Source organism: Lotus japonicus, chromosome 1 (assembly GCF_012489685.1).
Source record: "Lotus japonicus ecotype B-129 chromosome 1, LjGifu_v1.2".
Classification (NCBI taxonomy): Eukaryota; Viridiplantae; Streptophyta; class Magnoliopsida; order Fabales; family Fabaceae; genus Lotus; species Lotus japonicus.
The window spans coordinates 101,080,290-101,100,663 of NC_080041.1; the positions used below are offsets into that span (position 1 = coordinate 101,080,290).

Consider the following 20,374-nt stretch of genomic DNA (forward strand, 5'->3'; position numbering starts at 1 on the left):
GAATCCTTTCATCGGTATTGTGATGCTAATGGCCTTATTTTTCGCTTCTCTTGCCCTCACACTTCTTCTCAAAACGGCAAAGCAGAACGGAAGATTCGCACCATTAACAACATGATCCGCACCCTCCTCGCTCATTCGTCCGTTCCTCCTTCATTTTGGCATCATGCCCTTCAAATGGCAACGTACCTTCTGAACATTTTGCCCCGCAAGACTCTTCAGAATGATTCTCCTACTCAGCTGTTGTATCATCGCGACCCTTCCTACTCACACTTACGTGTCTTTGGTTGTCTATGTTTTCCTCTATTTCCTTCCGCTACAATAAACAAACTGCAACCACGATCGACTCCGTGTGTTTTTCTGGGGTATCCGATGAATCACAGAGGTTATAAATGTTATGATTTGTCACACAGAAAGATTATAATATCGCGGCATGTCATTTTTGATGAAACCCGATTCCCCTTTGCTGACCCATCCTTGACTCCTGCCCCTTCTTATGAGTGCTTCACCGAGGACCTTCCTCCTTATTTGATCCACCATTGGCAAACCGTATCATCCCGACCACCTGACCCTCCGGTCCCGCCGTCGAGTCCCACTGACTCTTCGCCTCCCTTACCGGCTCCCGTCTCCCCTCCTGCTTCTCCCTCGCCTTTGCCTTTGCCTCCGGTCCCACCTGCACCACCCATACGGACCATGACTACCCGTAGCATGCACGGCATCTCCAAACCTAAAAAGCCTTTTAGCCTTTCGGTCTCTATTGATGACCCGTCCATCTCACCCTTGCCTCGTAACCCAAAACAAGCCTTATCCGATCCCAATTGGAAGTCCGCTATGCAGTCTGAATTTAATGCACTTATTAGAAATAATACGTGGGAGTTGGTTCCCCGTCCTTGTGATGATGTTAATGTTATTCGCTGTATGTGGATTTTTCGCCATAAAAAGCAGTCTAATGGTTTGTTTGAGCGTTATAAGGCTCGTCTTGTAGGTGATGGCAGGTCTCAGATTGCAGGTGTGGATTGTGACGAGACCTTCAGCCCCGTGGTGAAACCGGCTACCATCCGGACAGTTCTCAGCATTGCTCTCTCCAGATCCTGGCCCATACATCAGTTGGATGTCCAGAATGCTTTCCTGCATGGTGATCTCCATGAGACTGTCTACATGCATCAGCCTTTGGGTTTCCGCGACCATCACCACCCGGACTATGTCTGCCGTCTGAAGAAGTCCCTTTATGGTCTGAAACAGGCGCCTTGTGCTTGGTATCAGCGATTTGCTGATTATGTTTCCTCTATTGGATTCCGGCACAGCACTTCCGATCATTCTCTTTTCATCTTCCGGCAGGGTTCTGATATTGCCTACATACTTCTCTATGTTGATGACATCATCCTGGTTGCATCATCGCATGATCTCCGCAAATCCTTTATGGCACTTCTTGCATCCGAGTTTGCTATGAAGGATCTTGGTCCTCTGAGTTACTTTCTTGGCATCGCTGTCACTAGACATGCAGGTGGCCTTTTCCTCAGTCAGAGCACTTATGCTACTGAGATTATTGCTCGCGCCGGCATGGCCTCATGCAACCCTTCTGCTACACCGGTTGACACCAAGCAGAAGCTCAGTTCTTCCTCTGGGACTCCTTGTGAGGATGCCACCCTATATCGGAGTCTTGCTGGTGCCCTACAGTACCTCACATTTACTCGTCCTGACATTTCCTATGCTGTTCAGCAGGTTTGCTTACATATGCATGCACCCCACACCGAGCACATGCTTGCCCTCAAGCGGGTTCTCCGCTATGTTCGTGGCACATTGACTTATGGACTACATTTGTATCCCTCCCCGGTTGAAAAGCTTGTTTCTTACACTGATGCTGACTGGGGGGGCTGTCCTGACACCAGACGCTCCACTTCTGGTTACTGTGTTTTCCTCGGTGACAACCTCATATCTTGGTCCTCCAAGCGGCAACCCACTCTCTCTCGCTCTAGTGCTGAAGCTGAATATCGAGGTGTTGCTAATGTTGTCTCCGAGTCCTGCTGGATCCGCAATTTACTTCTGGAGCTTCATTTTCCTCTCTCTCAGGCAACATTGGTCCACTGTGACAATGTTAGTGCCATCTACCTCTCTGGGAATCCAGTGCATCATCAGCGTACCAAACATATTGAGATGGATATCCACTTTGTTCGGGAAAAGGTCGCGCGTGGCCAGGCTCGCGTCCTTCATGTTCCTTCCCGTCATCAGATTGCGGACATTTTTACCAAGGGCCTACCTCGGGTTCTTTTTGATGATTTTCGTTCCAGTCTCAGCGTCGGTGAACCTCCCGCTTTGACTGCGGGGGTGTGATAGAATAGGATATTATTGATTCTCTTTGTAATTACGCCTGTAATTAGGGTTTAATATTTATTGTTAGTCAACTAGGTAAGTTGTATATATAGGGTATTTCATTATCAATAATACTCACGGAATTGATTTCCTTCAGGAAGCACATATTAACTATTCATACATTAAAGTAAACTGGAATGAAGGAGAAAATATATAGATTGGGGATGTGAGGGCAAAAGATGAGGTGCCACCTTCTTTCCCTCAAAAGCATGAAATTAACGATGACTATATGACTGAGGGAGTTACAAAGTGATAATAGAAGTGTCTATAAGAGAGGTTTAGGCCAAAGTTTCCTAAGTATAGGAAGAAAGACCTGTGAAAAGAGTTTAAATTCAGGTTGGGCGTGGAGTTTGAGAGTTTAAGAGATTTGATCAGTGTTGAATGTAAGTAGATGAAAGAATATGTGAAGTGGTTAGCAGACAACAATGTTAGTTTCTGATGCCTGTTAGTAAAGGTGGTGTATTTTTTTTAATTAGTAAAGCTGGTGTGAGTGAGACATTTATAATTAAAACATTGGTTCCCTTGTCCCCAAGCACACATGTAGAGGGTTTTTGACAATAAAAATGCCAACACAAGATAGTCACATAGGTGGTTGTTGAAAAATTCAGGTCGATGTCTAAACTGAAATTGAGAAATATAATTGAAAATAAGAGAAAGATATATGCTGCAAAAATCATTAGATAAAAGGCATACAAGGCTTGAAAGATTGCCACTAAGAAGTGGGAAAGGAGATACAAGTAAGCAATACACACTACTATGATCTTATGTTGTTGAGCTTAGAAGGGTCGACTGTGTAAGATGCGGCTGAATGGCCTTGCCCCTCTTTACATCCTAGATTTTACTCCTTTTTATGTGTTTTGAGGGGTTGTAAGAAGGCATTTTTAGTTGGTGTCATTCATTAACTTTGATGGTTGTCATTTGAAGATAAACTTTGGTGGGGAGCTGTTAATAGTAGTGGGAAGGGATCCAAATGATCAATACTCTCCACTTGCTTTTACAATTGTGGAAACACAAACTAAAGTGTTATAAAGGTGGTTGGTGACCTTCTTATTAAAACACATTAACGATATTGTCATTAAACGTCGGATTTTCGTTTCATACCTGCAAAAGGTAAGCACTTACAATAACCTAATTAGAAAATCTTGTATGCGTATTCAATTTTATATGCTTATAGACTAACAAAGTGTATGTTTAATTTTCAAGGTTTTATGCCTACATTTGATGAGTTATTACAAGGAGTGTATATTTTGTAATTCTTCAGAGGGAACCTCATTAAACAGGGTCCACCTAATATGCACCACTTTTTAGTGGTGTAACTTTGCACCACTATATTAATTGACCATTTTACCCCTGTTCAAAAAATTAATCCCATTAAAATCCACCCGGTAATACCAATATTTTTTTCTTTTTATAAAATAATTTTTTTAACAGGGGTAAAATGGACAATTGGTATAGTGGTGCAAGGTTGCACCACTAAAAAGTGGTGCATATTAGGTGGCACCCATTAAACAATGTCTTGGTTTTGTGTTTTGCCAATTATGTAGTATAATGTTTTGGGGGCATTGTTACTGATATCTTGGACACACTTGATGTGTTGAACAATGATGATTTCGTATGCAATGTTGTGTATATTTAATGAACAAGTCGATGCTTTCAATCCAGGCTAATTCCCCTTCTATTAACTTCCGAATCCAAATACTTGTGATATACTCATTGCCCATCTAAGACAGAACCAAATGTGGCCCCCCATGTACAAATTTAGCAACACAGTAAATAACAGATCCAAAGTTAACAAAATATAAATTTCCATTAATGCATCAAATGTCATACAACAGATGAAAACCTCCATTATAATATAACACACTAAACTCCTAACTAATTAACCTCAATCTTCCATCTAAAATTTCTAAGGGTGGTTCGGGCTGGTTGCCAATTTTTGGTTTTTGGTTTTAAATGCAAATTTGAAAATAAAATGTGTTCGGTAAAAATGGAGCTGAAGTGAGTTTTTACTGAATTTTAAAATTGTTTTAGCCTGTTTTTTAAAAACATAAAATATGGTTTCGTAATTATAATTTTTAGTTTCAATAACATGTAACTTCATCACCATCACCACCACCACCCACCACCGTCACCACCATTACCATTGCCACCACCGCCACCACTGCCACTGCCACCGCCACTTCTACTTCCACCACTAGCGCGCGACTCCACAGCAACCATCATCTGCACCACAACAATCGTCACCGCCACAACAATCATCTTCACCGCCACCACAACCATCTTCACTGCCATCACCACCAACATACACTCCACCACAACTTGCATCCTTCACTATTGTCACTGTCACTACCACCAACACCTCCCCCTCCTACATCGCGCCACCACCACTTCCACCTCCACAACCAACCCCACTGCAACCACCACCTCCACCACCACAATCACCACCACTATCATGTCGTTGTCACGACTACCAGGTAACATCCCCCTCCACCACCACACCTTCACCGCCACCACAATTACCTCCATCATCACCACCGGCGTTGGCACTACCACCTTGACTGGCGTCACCATCCCACCAATGCATTGTCGCCACCTCAACTGCCACCTCCACCCTCACAAACGCCACTAGGTAACATCGATATCTACCACCACTGTCACCTGGCCCTCGATTATAATTTCGCCGCTATCTTTCATTGTCATGAATTCTTAAAGTTTATAATTGTTATGATTATTGTGGATTTACAAAATTGACAATCTTTTTAAATACTGAAAACCTCAAAAAACTAAAAATTAGTTTTGGTTTTAAAAAATTTCAAAACATAAAACCAAAAACCGCCATAATGGGGCCTAAATTATAATAAAAAACCACAGAACAATGACATACAACTAAAACATAGTCAAACACATACATACCTCTTCACAACCTGATTCCATCATCACCTGAATAGACCTAGTAACAAGCTCCGTCGCTGCGGAAAAATTAACCAAAATCCACAAACCCTAACATTAATAATCAGAATTAGAATTTTCACTCTCTTCCTCTCAAGAGCAAGTTTTTGCTTCAATCTTCCATTCTTATTCTTGGAATGCTTGATGTGATGAATTCCGCTACATCAGAAAATATATTTCTCATACGTGTCATGCTATAATTAATTGTTTTTTTTTAAAGTATGCTATAATTAATTGTCAGTGCAAAACTATTTTACACTGACACTATATATCTATTAAACTATTTTTTTTTTCAAACTTACATTTATCTTATCTTTCCTAAATATAGTGGATTCTCTCAAAACATTTTTTTTTGAAATAACCTAAGGCCACAAAAGGGAAAAAATATTAATTTTGCATTTTATATTAAAGTGTTTAGTATAAGAAAACCCACACAGTGAAGAACTCTCATAACTCCGAGGGAAGCTCTCACTACCCAAACACTCTTTTAAATTCAATTCCTGAACCGAAACCCTAAACCTAAAACCCTTCAAATTTCCCCCAAATCGAATCGTTCCTCTCTCTCACGAAGCCCTAGTTCTTCTTCTCGAAGATGGATATCGAGCAGAAGCAATCGGAGCTCATCGACAACTTCGTGAAGCAAGCCTCTGCTGCACCCAACGCTCCTGCACTCGCTTCCGTCGTCATCGAAGCCACTTCTCACCCATCCCTCTTCGCTTTCGCCGAGATCCTTGCCCTCCCTAATATTCTACAGGTTCGTATCCTCTCTCCCTCTCTCCGCACTTCAATTTCTGTGTATTTTGCTTTTTTTCCGATTACTTTCTCTTTTGTTGTTCTTGGTGATTTTTTTTTAGTTTTTTCATTATTTGCATCCAAAAGTGCTTGTTGATCGCAAAGGGTAACGGAAAATCAAAAACTTTTTACGAAATTTTCTGTTTTAATGTAAATATTTTTTGCTGTTTGTGTTTGCAGTGCTTTTGAATGACTCTATTGTATTTTGGGTGATGTAAACGATGAAACTATTTCTATTAATTTATGTTTTATGATGGCATTATTTTGTTAATGCGCTTTCTGCTATGTAATGCAGTTCTGAGTTTATATAAAAACTTCTAAGTAACACGAGGACTCAGATTTGCTAATTCATTTTTTGACCCGTGATTTCTTGCAGCTTGAAGGAACTGAGAATTCTGCGCACCTTGATCTGCTACGGTTGTTTGCCCATGGAACATGGAGTGATTACAAGAGTAAGCCTATGGATTCTCCTTTATGTTTTTTTTTCTATCTATTTTTTTTCCTGGTGTGTATTTTCTGGGTTAATTGATTGCTTTCCTTTTCCTGTAGTATGATGTTTTACATTTGATGAATATTTTAGCAACCATGCACTACTTCATGATGACATGGTCATGGTGATAAGGGATTTTGAATTTTTTTCCCCTTAATGCAACAAGTGGTGTTAATGTCATGATATAGGAAGTTGTAACCTCTATAAGGATGTTCATATGGAAGAGGATGTACATATAAAACAAATTACTTTGCGATATTTTTTAAGTGCAGCCCTCACTTAGTCACTTAGAGGTGCTAAATCCAACATCCTTAATGCTTGTCATAGCTATTGTTAATTTGAAGGAGATGTGTTATGTGTGTCCATGTGGACTTATAATAAGGAATACATCCCAGCAGAAGCATATTCATTTTTTGATTGTTAACAATTATGTCCTGCTAGGTGTAAAGCCTTTTGAGTATTCTCCTCACATGATTTGCTACTTTGTAAATAATATCATTAGGAAAATTAGCGCACTTATCCTTATTACATGATTTATAATTATTTCTTAGTTGTCTGTTTTATTTAAAACTATGTATATGTAAATAGAAACAATATACTAGTGTTTATTAGAACGTTTAAGTGACTTGCAGGTAATGCTGATCGTCTTCCGCAGTTGTTACCTGATCAGATCCTCAAGCTTAAGCAACTCACAGTTCTTACATTGGCTGAGACAAACAAGGTATTGCATATTAATCCAAAAGTTATTTGCTAACTTGTTTTGCTTCTTTTGCTTGACTTTGTTATTGAGGGTGATTACTGAATCATTATAATCTGTGTCACGAGCAAGTGGCCAACTCAAGTCCAGATGATTTGCTTGTCTTTTATTTATATGAATTTTGTTATAAGGGAAAGTTGATATATACTATATATTTATATATATTCTTAGTAATGTCTTAATTATTTGTTTTAGTTTGGGGTAAAAGATTAATTTGTCAGCTTTCTCGACTAATTAAATATTAATAATTTTGAAAAGGAGAAAAGTCCTTGCTGTTTTGGACAGGATTATGTTTTTTTTTTTGGCTTTGTTTATGTTTCCACCCTGAGCTGTTTCAACTTTCATCAAGTCTTTTCCAGCATGTAGGCATTGGGTGGCCTTGCTTCCTTTGCAGTCTCTTAATTTCCTTTATGTTTTTGAGCTTGTCTTACCCCGACCCTTTATGTGAATGCCTTTATCTCTCTTTATAATATACTGTTCAAGACAATGGGAGATATTCCCTTGAGAGATGTATGTTCCATTTGTTAATAAGCTGTCCCTTTTCTTGATCAGTCATTTGGGTATGTTGCTTCTACTAAATTATTAACCACCGTGCTGCATTTTCTTGCTTCTAGTTCTTATACAAATATGTTGGCATAACCTCGTCTTATAAGAAACTAAAATTTGGTGGTACTGTTCTTCAATCCTTCGATGCATTTTGCAAATGCTTGCATCTTTAATGGTGTCTTTTTGCCCCTAGTCCGATTATGTGATTAGGTTATCTTTATGGCGTCTCTGGTTTTTTGCACAGGTTTGATTAAGGGTTTGGGTTTCTCTTCTTTGAAAAGATATCTTACCATTGCCTTCGTCTTATCTGATAAAAATTCTTTTTCAGTTTTTCTATCAAAGACAAGGAAACCAATTATTCACATTTCTTGATTTTGTATGGGATTGTTTCCCAATTTGTTATGTTAATTTTGCTTTTCCTGTTTGCTATGTACTTTTGTAGAACATGTTCTGGTTGATTAACCCTTGGCAGTTTCTACTTTTTGTTTTGCTGTTTGAGTGTTTGTCCTTGCAGAGCTCTTGACACTTGCAATCAATTTTCACAGTTTCAATTGTTTTTTAGGTACTACCCTATGACCAACTGATGCAGGACTTAGATGTGACGAATGTTCGTGAACTTGAAGATTTTCTAATCAATGAATGCATGTATGCGGTAGGCATCATTCCCTTTTTGCCATTACCATTTATATTGTTTTTTTTGTCTTGTCTTTCTTCAGAAGATGTTGTATAGTTTAATAAATTGGTAACTTGGAAACCATATTTCATGAGCGGAAGATGTGTTTTCTAACTTTGCCTGCTCTGATCAGGGAATAGTCAGAGGAAAGCTGGATCAGTTGCGGCGATGCTTTGAGGTCCTACCTCATTATCTTTTTTTTCCCTCTTTTACTTGCAGTTTGAACCCTTTCTATTTTTTCTTGTAATGAGACCTCTAGTAGGAATTGATCTGATCATTGAGGGGGATTTTAGGTCCAATTTGCAGCAGGTAGGGACTTGAGGCCCGGTCAATTGGGAAGTATGATACAGACACTCTCTAACTGGTAATCTATCTTTTGTCAAGTAGGGGCTTGTGATTATTAGTAAATTAATTATCTATGTTGAAACAATATTTGGAATTTCCTTGAATGACGATAAACATGTTGATATCTCTATAAACTTGGTATTTCTTTGCTTCACTACTTCAAAGCTTTGCATTTTTAGACAGTGACCACTTTTGGGAATAGTCTATATTTATATCTATTTAGCTTCTGATCTTGGTTGAAGTTGATTTGAACATTCGATTGTCAACTTGCCTCAATTTGTTGTGTATTAGATCTTCTGTTTGTTAAATTTTTGTTTTGCAATTCTTTGGTTCAAGACTCATTGTGGTGTTCGTATAGACAATGCTAACTTTATGGGGTGTGATGTATGAGGCTTCTCTCCATAATGCTAAAATTTAATTCATGACTTGGAAACAGGTTGTCTACATCAGAAAATTTGCTTGTTTCAATTCAAGAGAAGATAAAATGGGCTGATGCTATGAGTGAAGTTGACAAGAAGCACAGGAAGGATGTGGAGGAGAAGGTAGAAGAAGTGAAGAAGTCTCTCTTCAAGGTCGGTTGGATTTATTTTTTACATCATTTTTTCTTTTCAATACAAATGAAAAAGTGCCACATAAAAATGCTCGCATGTAATTTTGATCTTGTATAGATTTTCTCCTTTATGTTTCTCTTTGTTGAGATTATGTGTGAGATTGTGTACGATCTGATTACTTGTGATTTGAGAGCGTCGACCACTCATCCTCCTCTTCCACCTCTGTGTGCCTGACTTAGCCCTCCATGACCTGCAAAATTAGATATAATAGCAAAGAACTCAAATTTGGTTGAGTTGAGAGAGCCAACTGTTGATCTTTCTGCTGGAGCTGGAACTAGGAAAAGTAGACTGATAAGATTCTCCATTGAAGGAATACTCAGAGTAGTTAGGATTTGGTTTCTACCTTAATCATATTCCTTGTGAAGGCCATGAAGGTGACGTTTAAAAACACTATACTAGGGTAGCACTTAGCAGCTGCTATTTTAAAAATTTTAACTACCAGTGTAGTAAGTTAAACTATATATTATATTCTATCCAAAAGATTTATGAAAATTAATCAAAGTTCAAGATATTCAATCCATAACTTAAACAAAACATACCAATTCATAACAACAGAAGTCAAGAAAGAAGAAGAAACTGTAATCATTGCACATGACCGTGGCAACAATGAATCAGTACATCCGAAAAATTACAGCTGGCAATAGTTCTCTCAATGTTATTCTCAACAGAAAAACCAAGAATACCCCTAAAATTTATCCTAATGTTATTAGGCATTTTTTGCTTTTGAAGCTTTCTCCCTATAGCTGCTACAGAGCGGCAATGGCTGCTTGCTGCTGCGACTTCCAATCGCTTCGTGACGTGAAGCGGTGAAGCTGATAGGGGTCACTCTTTCTCTGCCACAGCACACAATTAACAACACTGGGAAGATTGCTATTGGCAGCTTCTGAGTAGCTTCCCTACTTTAATCTTACTCAAATAACAAACATTGTTGAGCCATAAAAAATGTCATGCCCTTAGATCCTTGTTATTTTATGTCCCATTTTTATGTTGATTATGTCTTAGAAGTTCCAAATGCAATCATGCTTCATTCTTGTTTTCATTGTTGCTGAATGTGACTACATATTTGGGGCATTTGTCCGTAGGATTGGTTTGGCTTTAAGCTTATCTTTGAATGGAGCCAATCATTATCTGTTAAATTTGGCAAAGGAATGGGTTTTGCAGAATTTTCTTCATCTTAGGAGGAAAATAATCTATTTATTCTTTTAGCAAAATAGGGGTAGGAAAAACATTAGTACTGTATAGTGTATACCAGAATGGGTTATGTTGGTTAAATCAAATTTGATAATGTCTATGGTTGGTACCAAAAGTAGACATCCCAAACTTTGAGAAAAGCTATATTTTTTTTTTTGAATAATGAGAAAAGCTATATTGATCTGATGATTAGTGTAGCTTGATTGGGTTGCTCAGTTCCTCAAACCCCTCTAACTGTTATACTAGTTATAAAGGATGTGTAAGTTTGGCTACTGCAAGATATGAGAAAAAGACTATGTACTTAAAGAATTAGGGAACAGTTGTAGTGTAAAGTGTAAACATATACTACGTAAAGATGATAACTGTAGTATAAAAGCCAAAATATCCCCGCGTCTTTATGTTGAGGGCTTTAAAATTAGAGGGCAATTATGTTGCAGAGACACTTACCCTTATTCTTTAGTAATCAAATTAACATTTTCACCAAGTTTCAAACCATGTATACTTCAAGGCTCCTTTGTGAGCGTTTGGAGTTCTATCAGATAATATAGAAGTATCAGCCTTATTTGTAAAGCATATAATTACCTGTTGTTGTCTATGATTGGGATCTATTGGTAGACGGTCTTACTTACTTCGTGGCAGAAGTTACACACTGTAAGCAGGCCGACATCGACTTCATCAGAGGCCATGAGGAGATCTGCTCTGAATCTGGTGGAGTGATGGATTATGAAGAAGATCGAACCAGACCGAAGAGGTAATTTGGGAAACCTGTATATCAAAGTAAAGTATTTGATCAAGTATCTTAAACTAATTTTTTTAATGAGGACTAAAATCTAAATGTGTCAAATTTATTTGAAAAATGTATTTAACATATTTATATCATAAGATTCATAGCTTGTAAATTTTGCAGGAGGCGGCATCCAATATCATAGTAAAGGAGCTCGTTGGATGAGTGTTTTAGTTGCTTGCCTGACTTTTATTCATGGCATGCGTTAACTGAGAATATATCAGCTTTTGGAGACGTGTATATCTCATTGGTATTGCACTTGTCTGTCACACCACAAAGCGAGATAGGAACAAAAAAAATTGGGAAGGAAAACATGTTATTTCTTCAAGATTGTAGTTTGGCAATTGATGGCATTCCTTGAACCTTTGTTAATCCTATACTGAGTTGGCAAGTACAAAGCTGAGATGGTGCTGCGGCTTTTTTTAGTGTTTCTAAATGCTTTTTATTGTTTTCTTTGTATTATACTTCATGTTCATATATGCTGCCTCCATTGCATTGCTATACTTTATGGTAAATACATACATTATAAAAATTAGAAATATATTCTAGCTTAATAGTCTGATGGTTTCCATCTCTGTAAAACTGGAACTGGCGAACAGGTGCAGTTGCAGTAACTTGTAAATGCTATTCCAGTTTAGTTTTCCTTTTTAAACCATTGCATGAAATGAAGCAATATATGTCAGGCTTCTTTGATTCCCTTATCTGTTTTTCAAATTTTAAATTGTTTAAAAAATTATTTTTATGATCTATTTAACAGAAGAAAAGGAAAAACTATTTAGATGTTTTTTTAAGTTGAAAAATTTGTGGGTTAGAAATTAAATAGAAAATATTTTGGAGATATTTTGAGATTTTGATTTTAAAAATTGAAAATAAGAGCTAATTTTATTAACACTATTAAAACTGTTTTACACCAAGTTTTCTATTTAATAATGCTATTCCCAACTTCAGGGATAAACAAATGTTTCAGCTGGCATATGCGTTGTTGCCTGTTGTGTTGTAGGTAGATGTTTCTGCAGTTGTATTACTAGTTTGCTCTTGCTGTATAATTCCGATATTGCAATGGTTTTTGATATCCATATACTTACATTTTGTATCTCATTTTCAATCAATTTTTCTTCCTTATTCTCTATTTTTGTTTCCAATTATATCATTTTATAATTTTCATTTTTTAATATTCTAGCTTTATCAATCTCTGGATGTGAGTGAGGTTGATTTGAAGTGAATAGATTTTTATTGATATTGCAATCCATAATGCCGATGAGTTTAGTCAAAATTCAAAAACACTGTTTGAGCATGTGGCTACTGTGTCTGTATGTGCGATTATTTCTCTCCACTTAGCATATTTGATAACACCATCAGCTAATTGTGCAACAAAATAACTGAACTTGGGCAAGCCTGTATCATTCGTCACCAAGTTACTAAGAACTTACCCAAAAAATTGTGTGGAAATTTAACAAGATTGTTAAATTTATGTGTACAAGTATTATCTTTTGATCCACAAATTCTTAGGGGCTCATTTAACAGTCTAATTTCTGGGTTTTATGCGTTTTTTTTTCAAAGGCGAGTTTAATATAAGATAATTAGATACAAAACTCGCTATAAAAAGCTGTTCACGTGTGATCTATTTTTAAAAAATTGATCAATTTCTGATGTAAATATATATTGACTTTTTTATATACAAACTATGGAGTGTGAAAAATGGGTTGATAGTATTCCTCCATTGTATTTTGAATATTTTCATTTTCAGTTTAATTAATCATAAAAAGAATCTTCATTCGTTTATTTTAAATACAAATAATTAATAGCTTGGAACATGTACCTCAGCTATGAGGAGGTATTTTGTAGTATGAAAAAAAGAAAGCGAAAATTACTAACTATGTTGGTGCGTTTGCGGGAGGAGTTGGGGCGGGTTATATTTGACTTTTACCTGATTCTAAATGTTGATCGAGTTAATTTTTAATCCCGACCACGTCCCTTTAGATGAGAAAAAAACTTGAATCATAATTTCAATCATTCTATTGTTTTGAAACTCATCCATAGACTTGAAGAAATCTGATGAGATGCGAGTTGAATGGTTTTGGATCACGACGGGCTAAGGAACAAGTTCAGGTATAAAGTCAATTAATGTATGCTGGATATACTAATTAAAATTAAAAAAGAAAAAAGTGAGAGATATAATAGTTCATACGATAAAAAAATACATAGAAAAATCAGTAAAATTGATATAAATAATGAGATGTGAATTAATTGAAACTCCAAGTTGTGAAATCGAGATGATGATAATGACCTTTCAGTACGTTTCCTCCTATTCGTGACGGTTCTCCCCCTCGCCTGCTAGATATTCTCATGCTACTTTCAACCACTATAATATTTTACGTTCATTTTGTCTTATGCTTGCCCCAACATAGACTTTCTGGTTTTAAGTGTGTATTTTATCTATTTTTCTTCTAAATGTTCCACATGATATTTTTTAATTATAGGTATTTTCTGCAGAAACAATCTTCTGAACAATGAATATCACATTTTTTTTAGGTGACGTATCTATGATTTTTCCGTAAAGGTCAGAATAAAAAAAATTCAAACAATGAATGAATATTAGATATATTTTAAATAAGAAAATATTAGTATATAAATACAACCGTTCGTTCTTTGAAATGAAAATAAGGTGATTTTTTTTATAAATAATCCATATTTAATTTTTTAATTATATATTAAAATTTTGTTACAATTATTTATAATTACCTTTTTTTTGTGCAAAAGAAATTAAATCACTTTCTTTCTGTCTTTATTTATTTAATTTTAGACAGACGTCGGGGATATAATTGGAAGAGTCAATATGTATCTTTCATGTCATTTTTTAGCCTATTTGAGAAAGATCGATTCCGAAATGCTGGGGTTCATATGTTTTTAATCCTTTTTTCGCTTATCTTCCGCGATATATTATTCAAACAAATTGAAAACTCATTTTTCAATAAAAAAAATTTCTATTTTTTTTCCTTCCTTCTATTTCTCTACAAACAAATAAGCATGTCCCCGTATGATAGCTCAAGTGGTAGGAGTTGAGGGACATATGAGTTAGGTAGAGGAGGTCCATGGATCAATTCCTGGCGGGTGCTATTTATCTTTCTGATGTACTAAAAACAGACATTAAAATGACATATAAAGAGAAACTGGTAGAATCAGTTTTTGTTGTTTTAATTTAATTTACTTGGATATATACATGTGTTTAGATTTCAGTTAACAAAATTTTTAAGTAACTTTCAGTGAAGATTCATATCACACGAACAATGAATTCAAAAAGTCACTTTTGGTTAATATATAAGAAACTCAAACACACAATGACACAAGGTATATGCTGCCGTTATCTTATGTGTGTATTTATTTTCGTTGAACTTAATATTAATTTCCGTTGAATTAAAAATGGTAAAATTTTATTTCTCTGATAAATATTAAATTTAAGTTGAAAAATTATAACTTATACGTTGATGTAGTTGATGTACTTGTGTTCCAAACTGAACAAACACTTGGTCTATTTTCTTCTATTTCGATTTGTACTAGGAAAAAAATACACGTTTTTCATCTGTTCGTTGAACTCAATTACCAACCTTCAACGATATTATAATGCGCAAAGCCGCAAATTGATCACACTGTCGCAAACTATAGTAGTTGATGAAGATTGATTGGAGAGAAATATTCCCCATCCATTCATTAGAGATTCAGACTAACACTATGCTGTTCTTGGAGAGGAGTTAGACAAACGTTGGGTTGTTGTATAAAAGTGATTGCCATGTGATCCATGTGATCCTGGTCAGATTCTAAGCCATTTTTTCATTTTTATTTAAATAACTGAATTATAATACTCTTATTTCACGTGTGCACACGTGATATTACTTGTCTGCCACATAATATTAAGATGTGTAATTAATTTTGTCAATCGTCATAGAAGTAATGGAAGATACATATTGATCCTCTTCCAATTATTTTCATATCCTACTAGTGTAACAAACAACATATCACACAAGGATATGATTATGTTATCAATTTAGTAAACCACGCTAGAGTAAAAACATCCCTGGACACCGATATTTGTGGCGGTTTGAAATCGCCACAAAATTGTGAAACTGCCAACAAAGACATTTTTTTCAAGGTTGCAACTTTGTGGCGGTCTTAAACCACCACAAAAATCGGTGTCTGGACACCTTTTGGTGGTCCATGGATCACCACTGTTATGTTATACTACTTTCACTCCTTATTAATTGTTCAACAAGAAAAGAAAATTAAAATAAATATTAAGATGTGTAATTAATTTTGTTAATCATCATAGAAGTAATTTTGGTATCGTGTGATGTGGATTGTGAGGAGTTAGTGAACATCCTTGATAGAGCAAACTTAGATCGTATCATGCATCATCCCCAGGTTATCATTCTCAAAGAGACACTACTACAGAATTAGCTTATTGCCACGCCCCAATTGCCACTGTTATAAGCGGAACCGTGGCAATAGCTCAATTGCCACGGTTATAGGCGGAACCGTGGCGAAAGGTGGGAAGTATTTTATTATTTTTTGGGGGGCCCGTGGCAATAGGTTGAGTTTTCATAATCCCCCGTTCTGCTGTTCATTTTTTCCCACGCACTCTCCAAATTTTCTAGAGAAACCCTAAATCCTCTTCCTCACCTAAACTGGAACCTCCAAATCCCTCGCGCAGCGCCTCCACAGCTTCCTCACTTCCAAAGGCGTCGTTTTCGACCTCCTCGATGCGCGGCACTACGAGCACGAGGATCTCACCAAGGAAACGCTCCTCCTCCTTGTCGCTTCCACCTGAGAAGACGGGAATCCTCCGCTCGAATCTCGCTTCTTCGCCTCGTGGCTGGCCGAGAGCGCCTAGGATTTTAGGGTTGGTTCGTTGCTGCTATCGCGGTTGAGGTTTAGGGACCTCGCAAAGAGGATTTGGGAGCTGGGCGCGGCGGAGGTGGTTCCTCTTGTTGAAGGGGATGTTGATGAGGGTGACGTGGATGCGGTTTTCGACAGGTGGTGTGCGGCGATGGTTGGGGTGTTGAAAGGTGGTAATGACGGTGGTGCTGTGGAAAGTGATGAGGAAGGTGGTGATGACTCCTCCAATTTCTTTGATTGTTTCATCAGTGGTGGTTTACTGGATTTGCTTCACAGTCAATTGAACATTGTTAGATGATAATATCTTTTGGATTGACTTTCTTCTAATGTTATCAATTTGCAGGGGTATAAAATTATTGGTTCATATAGCGGTGTCAAGATTTGTAGATGGACCAAGTCTCAGCTTCGAGGACGAGGTGGTTGCTACAAGCACTCATTTAATGGAATCGAGAGTCATAGGTAATATTCACACCCACTAACTGTTTGATAAAAGGACAGAATGAATTTTCACTCATATTTTTCTCACAGTCTCTCTTAGCACATCACTTGATTGATGAAAGGGTTAGATGAAATTTGTTATTTGATCATGAAAAGTTTGGTTAAGTTGCTTTTGGATTATGTTAAGAGCATTTTTTCATTGTTAGCATGATTGAATGTTGTTTCTAACGGAGTTTAGTTAACTACAAACAATTTTTGCTGCTAATTAACATGATTTTCCTGTTCATTTAGTTGAGTTAGGATTTAGTGAGATTCTATGTTCATATTCGTGGCTGTTATCTGTTTGATGCAATGACTGAATGAATTTCCTTCGATAATTTTGTTCTAATTTTCATGCGTGCCAAACTGTTTGATGAAATGCTTCACTGAATTCTTCTCTTTTATCTTCATGTCTGTTGAATTGGGAGTTGAACAAAGCAGAAGAGATGATCTAGAATCACTTGGTTATGTGCTCATGTACTTTTTTGAGAGGAAGTCTCCCTTGGCAAGGCTTGAAAGCTGGTACTAAGAAGCCAAAATATGACAAGATAAGTGAAAAGAAGATAAGCCAAAACATGATTTACTTCTCTCTGGTCTTGTATACTGAGGTATTTTCACTTGTTATTTATAATTAAGATTATGATCAAAGCTTTTTCATTTAGATTGATGGGTGTATGTAGACTTAAATGTTGTTATCTATTCCTAATGATCCATAGGATAAGTAGTGTATTAGCCATAGGATAACTAATTTAGTATTCAGAACTTGAATACTGTAATTTAGGTCTCTTTCTTATCCATAAGACTTTTATAATGCCCCTAAACCTGTATGACATGGAATATTGGGATGATTTAACCAGTCATACTGACATTTCTGATTTTGATAGAAGTAGAAAATTGTTCAAATGATAGAATTGCAAAAAGTAAGGAATATTGGGATAATCTTCTCTAAATATTGAAAATAGAGAAGATTAATGTAACAATGCTTCCTATCCCTCAAAATAACTTAGGCCAAAATACTGTTTTTTCATATGCTTCTTTTGCAGGATCACTTTTGTAATTAGATAAATTCACTATCCCTATTTAGTTTTCAGGAGCCCAAAATAGTGTTCATTTAGCTGAAGAACATCACTTCCATATAGAGCTTTGGAACATGTTTGTCGTTATTCAGTTACTTACGTTTAATACCAATAACTGAAATCTTATATTGTAATTTCTGGTTGTTTTTCAATACATTGCAGGTTTACGTAATTGATTTTGGCCTTTCAAAAAAGTATCGGGATCTTCAAACCCACAAGCATATACCATATAGGCATCGTATTTGATCTTTTGATGGAAGGCTCTGTAGCTTTTTGTAATTTCATTGCTCGCGTATGTGTCCCTGTATTATCTTCCCTTTGTTACTCTTTGAAGTTTTTGAAGTTTATTTCATGTGTATCCCTGGGTATGCTGTATGCTTTTGTATTTATTAGTTTTTGAAAGTTTACTGCTTTTAACTTCCTCCTAGCTCAACAATAACAACTAAGCCTTCCCCACTAAGTGGAGTATCACCCAATGCGTTTGCCATGCTTTAAGTTCAAAGGTAGGCTGAACTGTCTCCTAGCTTATATGGGTTAAAATAAAATAGTATTTCATATTTCTTACAGTTTTATTGGATTCCTTGGATTGTGTTGAGATCAGTCTGAATGAAAATCATTCACACTATGTAATATTTGTGAACTACAAGAACATGTGCGGGTCTTAACCTAGTTTTTTTGTTCTTTCTATTAACCAGGTTGATATGTTGATGGTGGAATTGGATTGTTTCAGTGTCTAATATTTTCAGGGAAGCTAATTCAACTGCTGATGGCTATGCTAAAGAAGGATGCAATCGGGCAACGATGTTGTGGACCCTATTTTCACAATCTGCTTGAAGACCTTACCAAATCCCCTTGTTCGTCTGATGGCGTCTGCTGCTTCTGTTTAGAGTTGGCATTGCTGTGCCTCTTATTCGTGCTGTCGTGCTTGTATGCTATTGGAGTTGCTTGTTTAGGAGTTTTTTCTTTGCTGTTTTTTAATTCCTGTGTTGGCTGGTTGGGTAGTTTGGTAGTCTAAGTTTAGTTGCTTAATTATTTTGTAGCTCTTTCTAGTGCTGATGTTTTGCACTCTTGCTTTTATCTTCCTGTTGTTGTTACACTGTTATGAACTCTGTTCGAGCCTTTGGCTCCTTATTATGAATATATATCATCTTTCTCTTGCAAAAAAATATAACAGTATAGATCTGATGAGATGTTGAGCAAAGGGTTTAAAGATCAAATTTATAATGTGTATAGATATCTCCCCAATTAACCGTGGCAATAGAAGATACTTATTGCCATGGTTCCCCACTTGACCGTGGCAATAGATGCAACTTATTGCCACGGTTCCCACTTAACCGTGGCAATAGATGCAACATATTGCCACGGTCCACCCTTAACCGTGGCAATAGAGGCCACATATTGCCACGATTGCCCTTTCCGACCGTGGCAACAGGCGAAGCAATTGTCACGGTTCGCCCTTCAACTGTGGCAATTGAGCAATTGCCACGGTGGCTATCGCCGCGGTTGAACCGTGGCAAATGGGCGTGCCGAACCGTGGCGAAAAGCCTTTTCTGTAGTAGTGAGATACTGGCAATCATGAGTGGCGTGTGACTGTCAATTGGGTTCACCGGGATGGAAATACAACAACGGATTGGCTTGCAAAGCATGGTCATAGCCTCTTGGCTCCTTTTGTTCATGTTATTAGTCAGCCGACAAGCGAACTTCAGCTTCTTCTGCTGAAGGACTACCTAGCTGTGCCTTAGTTTTTCTTCTTTTCTGTTGTAATTTTCCGATGTGGCAAAAAAGTAGAAGTAATTATGAAAGATACATATTGATCCTCTTCCAATTATAATATTCTACATAGTAATTAAGATAAAATTTAATTAAAAGTGACGTGGATAATTCCACATGTGCACTCGTCTGCCACTAAGCATGCTCGTCGGAGCTCCGCCCTCCGGCGGGGACTAAAGACAAATATGGTGCAATTGTAGAGATGGGAATCACAATATTTTCCGGCGAGGGACCAAACACAAACGACCTTACAAAGATAGAGACCAATTTGATGACTAACTCCTTTTTTATATATGACATATTTGTCTACTAGGGCGATGAGGTTAAGTTACCTAATACTTATTCCATAAGTTATCTATTTGTATCTTTTTTTGTATTGGGTTAAAATACCCCTTACACTTCTATCTAATATATCTTTAGCTTATAATTTTTTTTTTATTCTATAGGTCAGCTTTGTGTCATCATATGATTAATATCTTCTATATATAAATAAATGATGTCTTCATGGTCTATCTCACTAATAAAATATTATCATGTCAAATTAAAAAAAACTTTGGGACGGTTAAGAATTCACATGGTAACTTTTTAGGGTGCTCACTAGAGTGGACATTTTTTTTCCCGATCCAGCGATGGACCAGAACTTTACACCGTTGATT

General features: G+C 36.8%; 1 protein-coding gene and 1 long non-coding RNA gene across 8 annotated transcripts; both read left to right on the forward strand.

The window, feature by feature from the left end:
* Nucleotides 1–5,755: 5,755 nt before the first annotated feature.
* On the forward strand, nucleotides 5,756–12,064 carry LOC130728450 (COP9 signalosome complex subunit 7). 4 transcript variants are annotated; one of them, XM_057579930.1, is made up of 9 exons: nucleotides 5,756–6,070; nucleotides 6,485–6,560; nucleotides 7,231–7,319; nucleotides 8,464–8,553; nucleotides 8,708–8,752; nucleotides 8,868–8,938; nucleotides 9,356–9,491; nucleotides 11,337–11,472; nucleotides 11,629–12,064. In XM_057579930.1, exons 1-8 carry the CDS (start codon nucleotides 5,909–5,911, stop codon nucleotides 11,436–11,438), a joined length of 771 nt encoding a protein of 256 aa, XP_057435913.1. In that variant the 5' UTR covers nucleotides 5,756–5,908; the 3' UTR covers nucleotides 11,439–11,472; nucleotides 11,629–12,064. The 4 variants fall into 4 exon arrangements, with proteins under 4 accessions (XP_057435913.1, XP_057435914.1, XP_057435915.1 ...); XM_057579931.1 differs by having other exon boundaries at nucleotides 11,361–11,472; XM_057579932.1 differs by having other exon boundaries at nucleotides 11,364–11,472.
* A 4,051-nt stretch (nucleotides 12,065–16,115) lies between these two features.
* On the forward strand, nucleotides 16,116–19,136 carry LOC130728451 (uncharacterized). Of its 4 annotated transcripts, none has more exons than XR_009015679.1 (4): nucleotides 16,118–16,604; nucleotides 16,739–17,480; nucleotides 18,111–18,451; nucleotides 18,644–18,717. It is a non-coding gene; the product is annotated as an uncharacterized LOC130728451 (long non-coding RNA). The 4 variants fall into 4 exon arrangements; XR_009015677.1 differs by having other exon boundaries at nucleotides 16,119–16,604; nucleotides 16,739–16,854; nucleotides 17,314–17,480; nucleotides 18,111–19,136; XR_009015678.1 differs by having other exon boundaries at nucleotides 16,116–16,646; nucleotides 18,111–19,136.
* Nucleotides 19,137–20,374: the final 1,238 nt, after the last annotated feature.

Bases quoted from the DNA above. Each gene is read 5' to 3' on its own strand.
- LOC130728450 (XM_057579929.1), top strand. From the start codon at position 5,909: ATGGATATCGAGCAGAAGCAATCGGAGCTCATCGACAACTTCGTGAAG. The intron at 8,753-8,867 runs GTCCTACCTCAT...GGGGGATTTTAG, and splicing joins AGTTGCGGCGATGCTTTGAG to GTCCAATTTGCAGCAGGTAG. The intron at 8,939-9,355 runs GTAATCTATCTT...ACTTGGAAACAG, and splicing joins ATACAGACACTCTCTAACTG to GTTGTCTACATCAGAAAATT.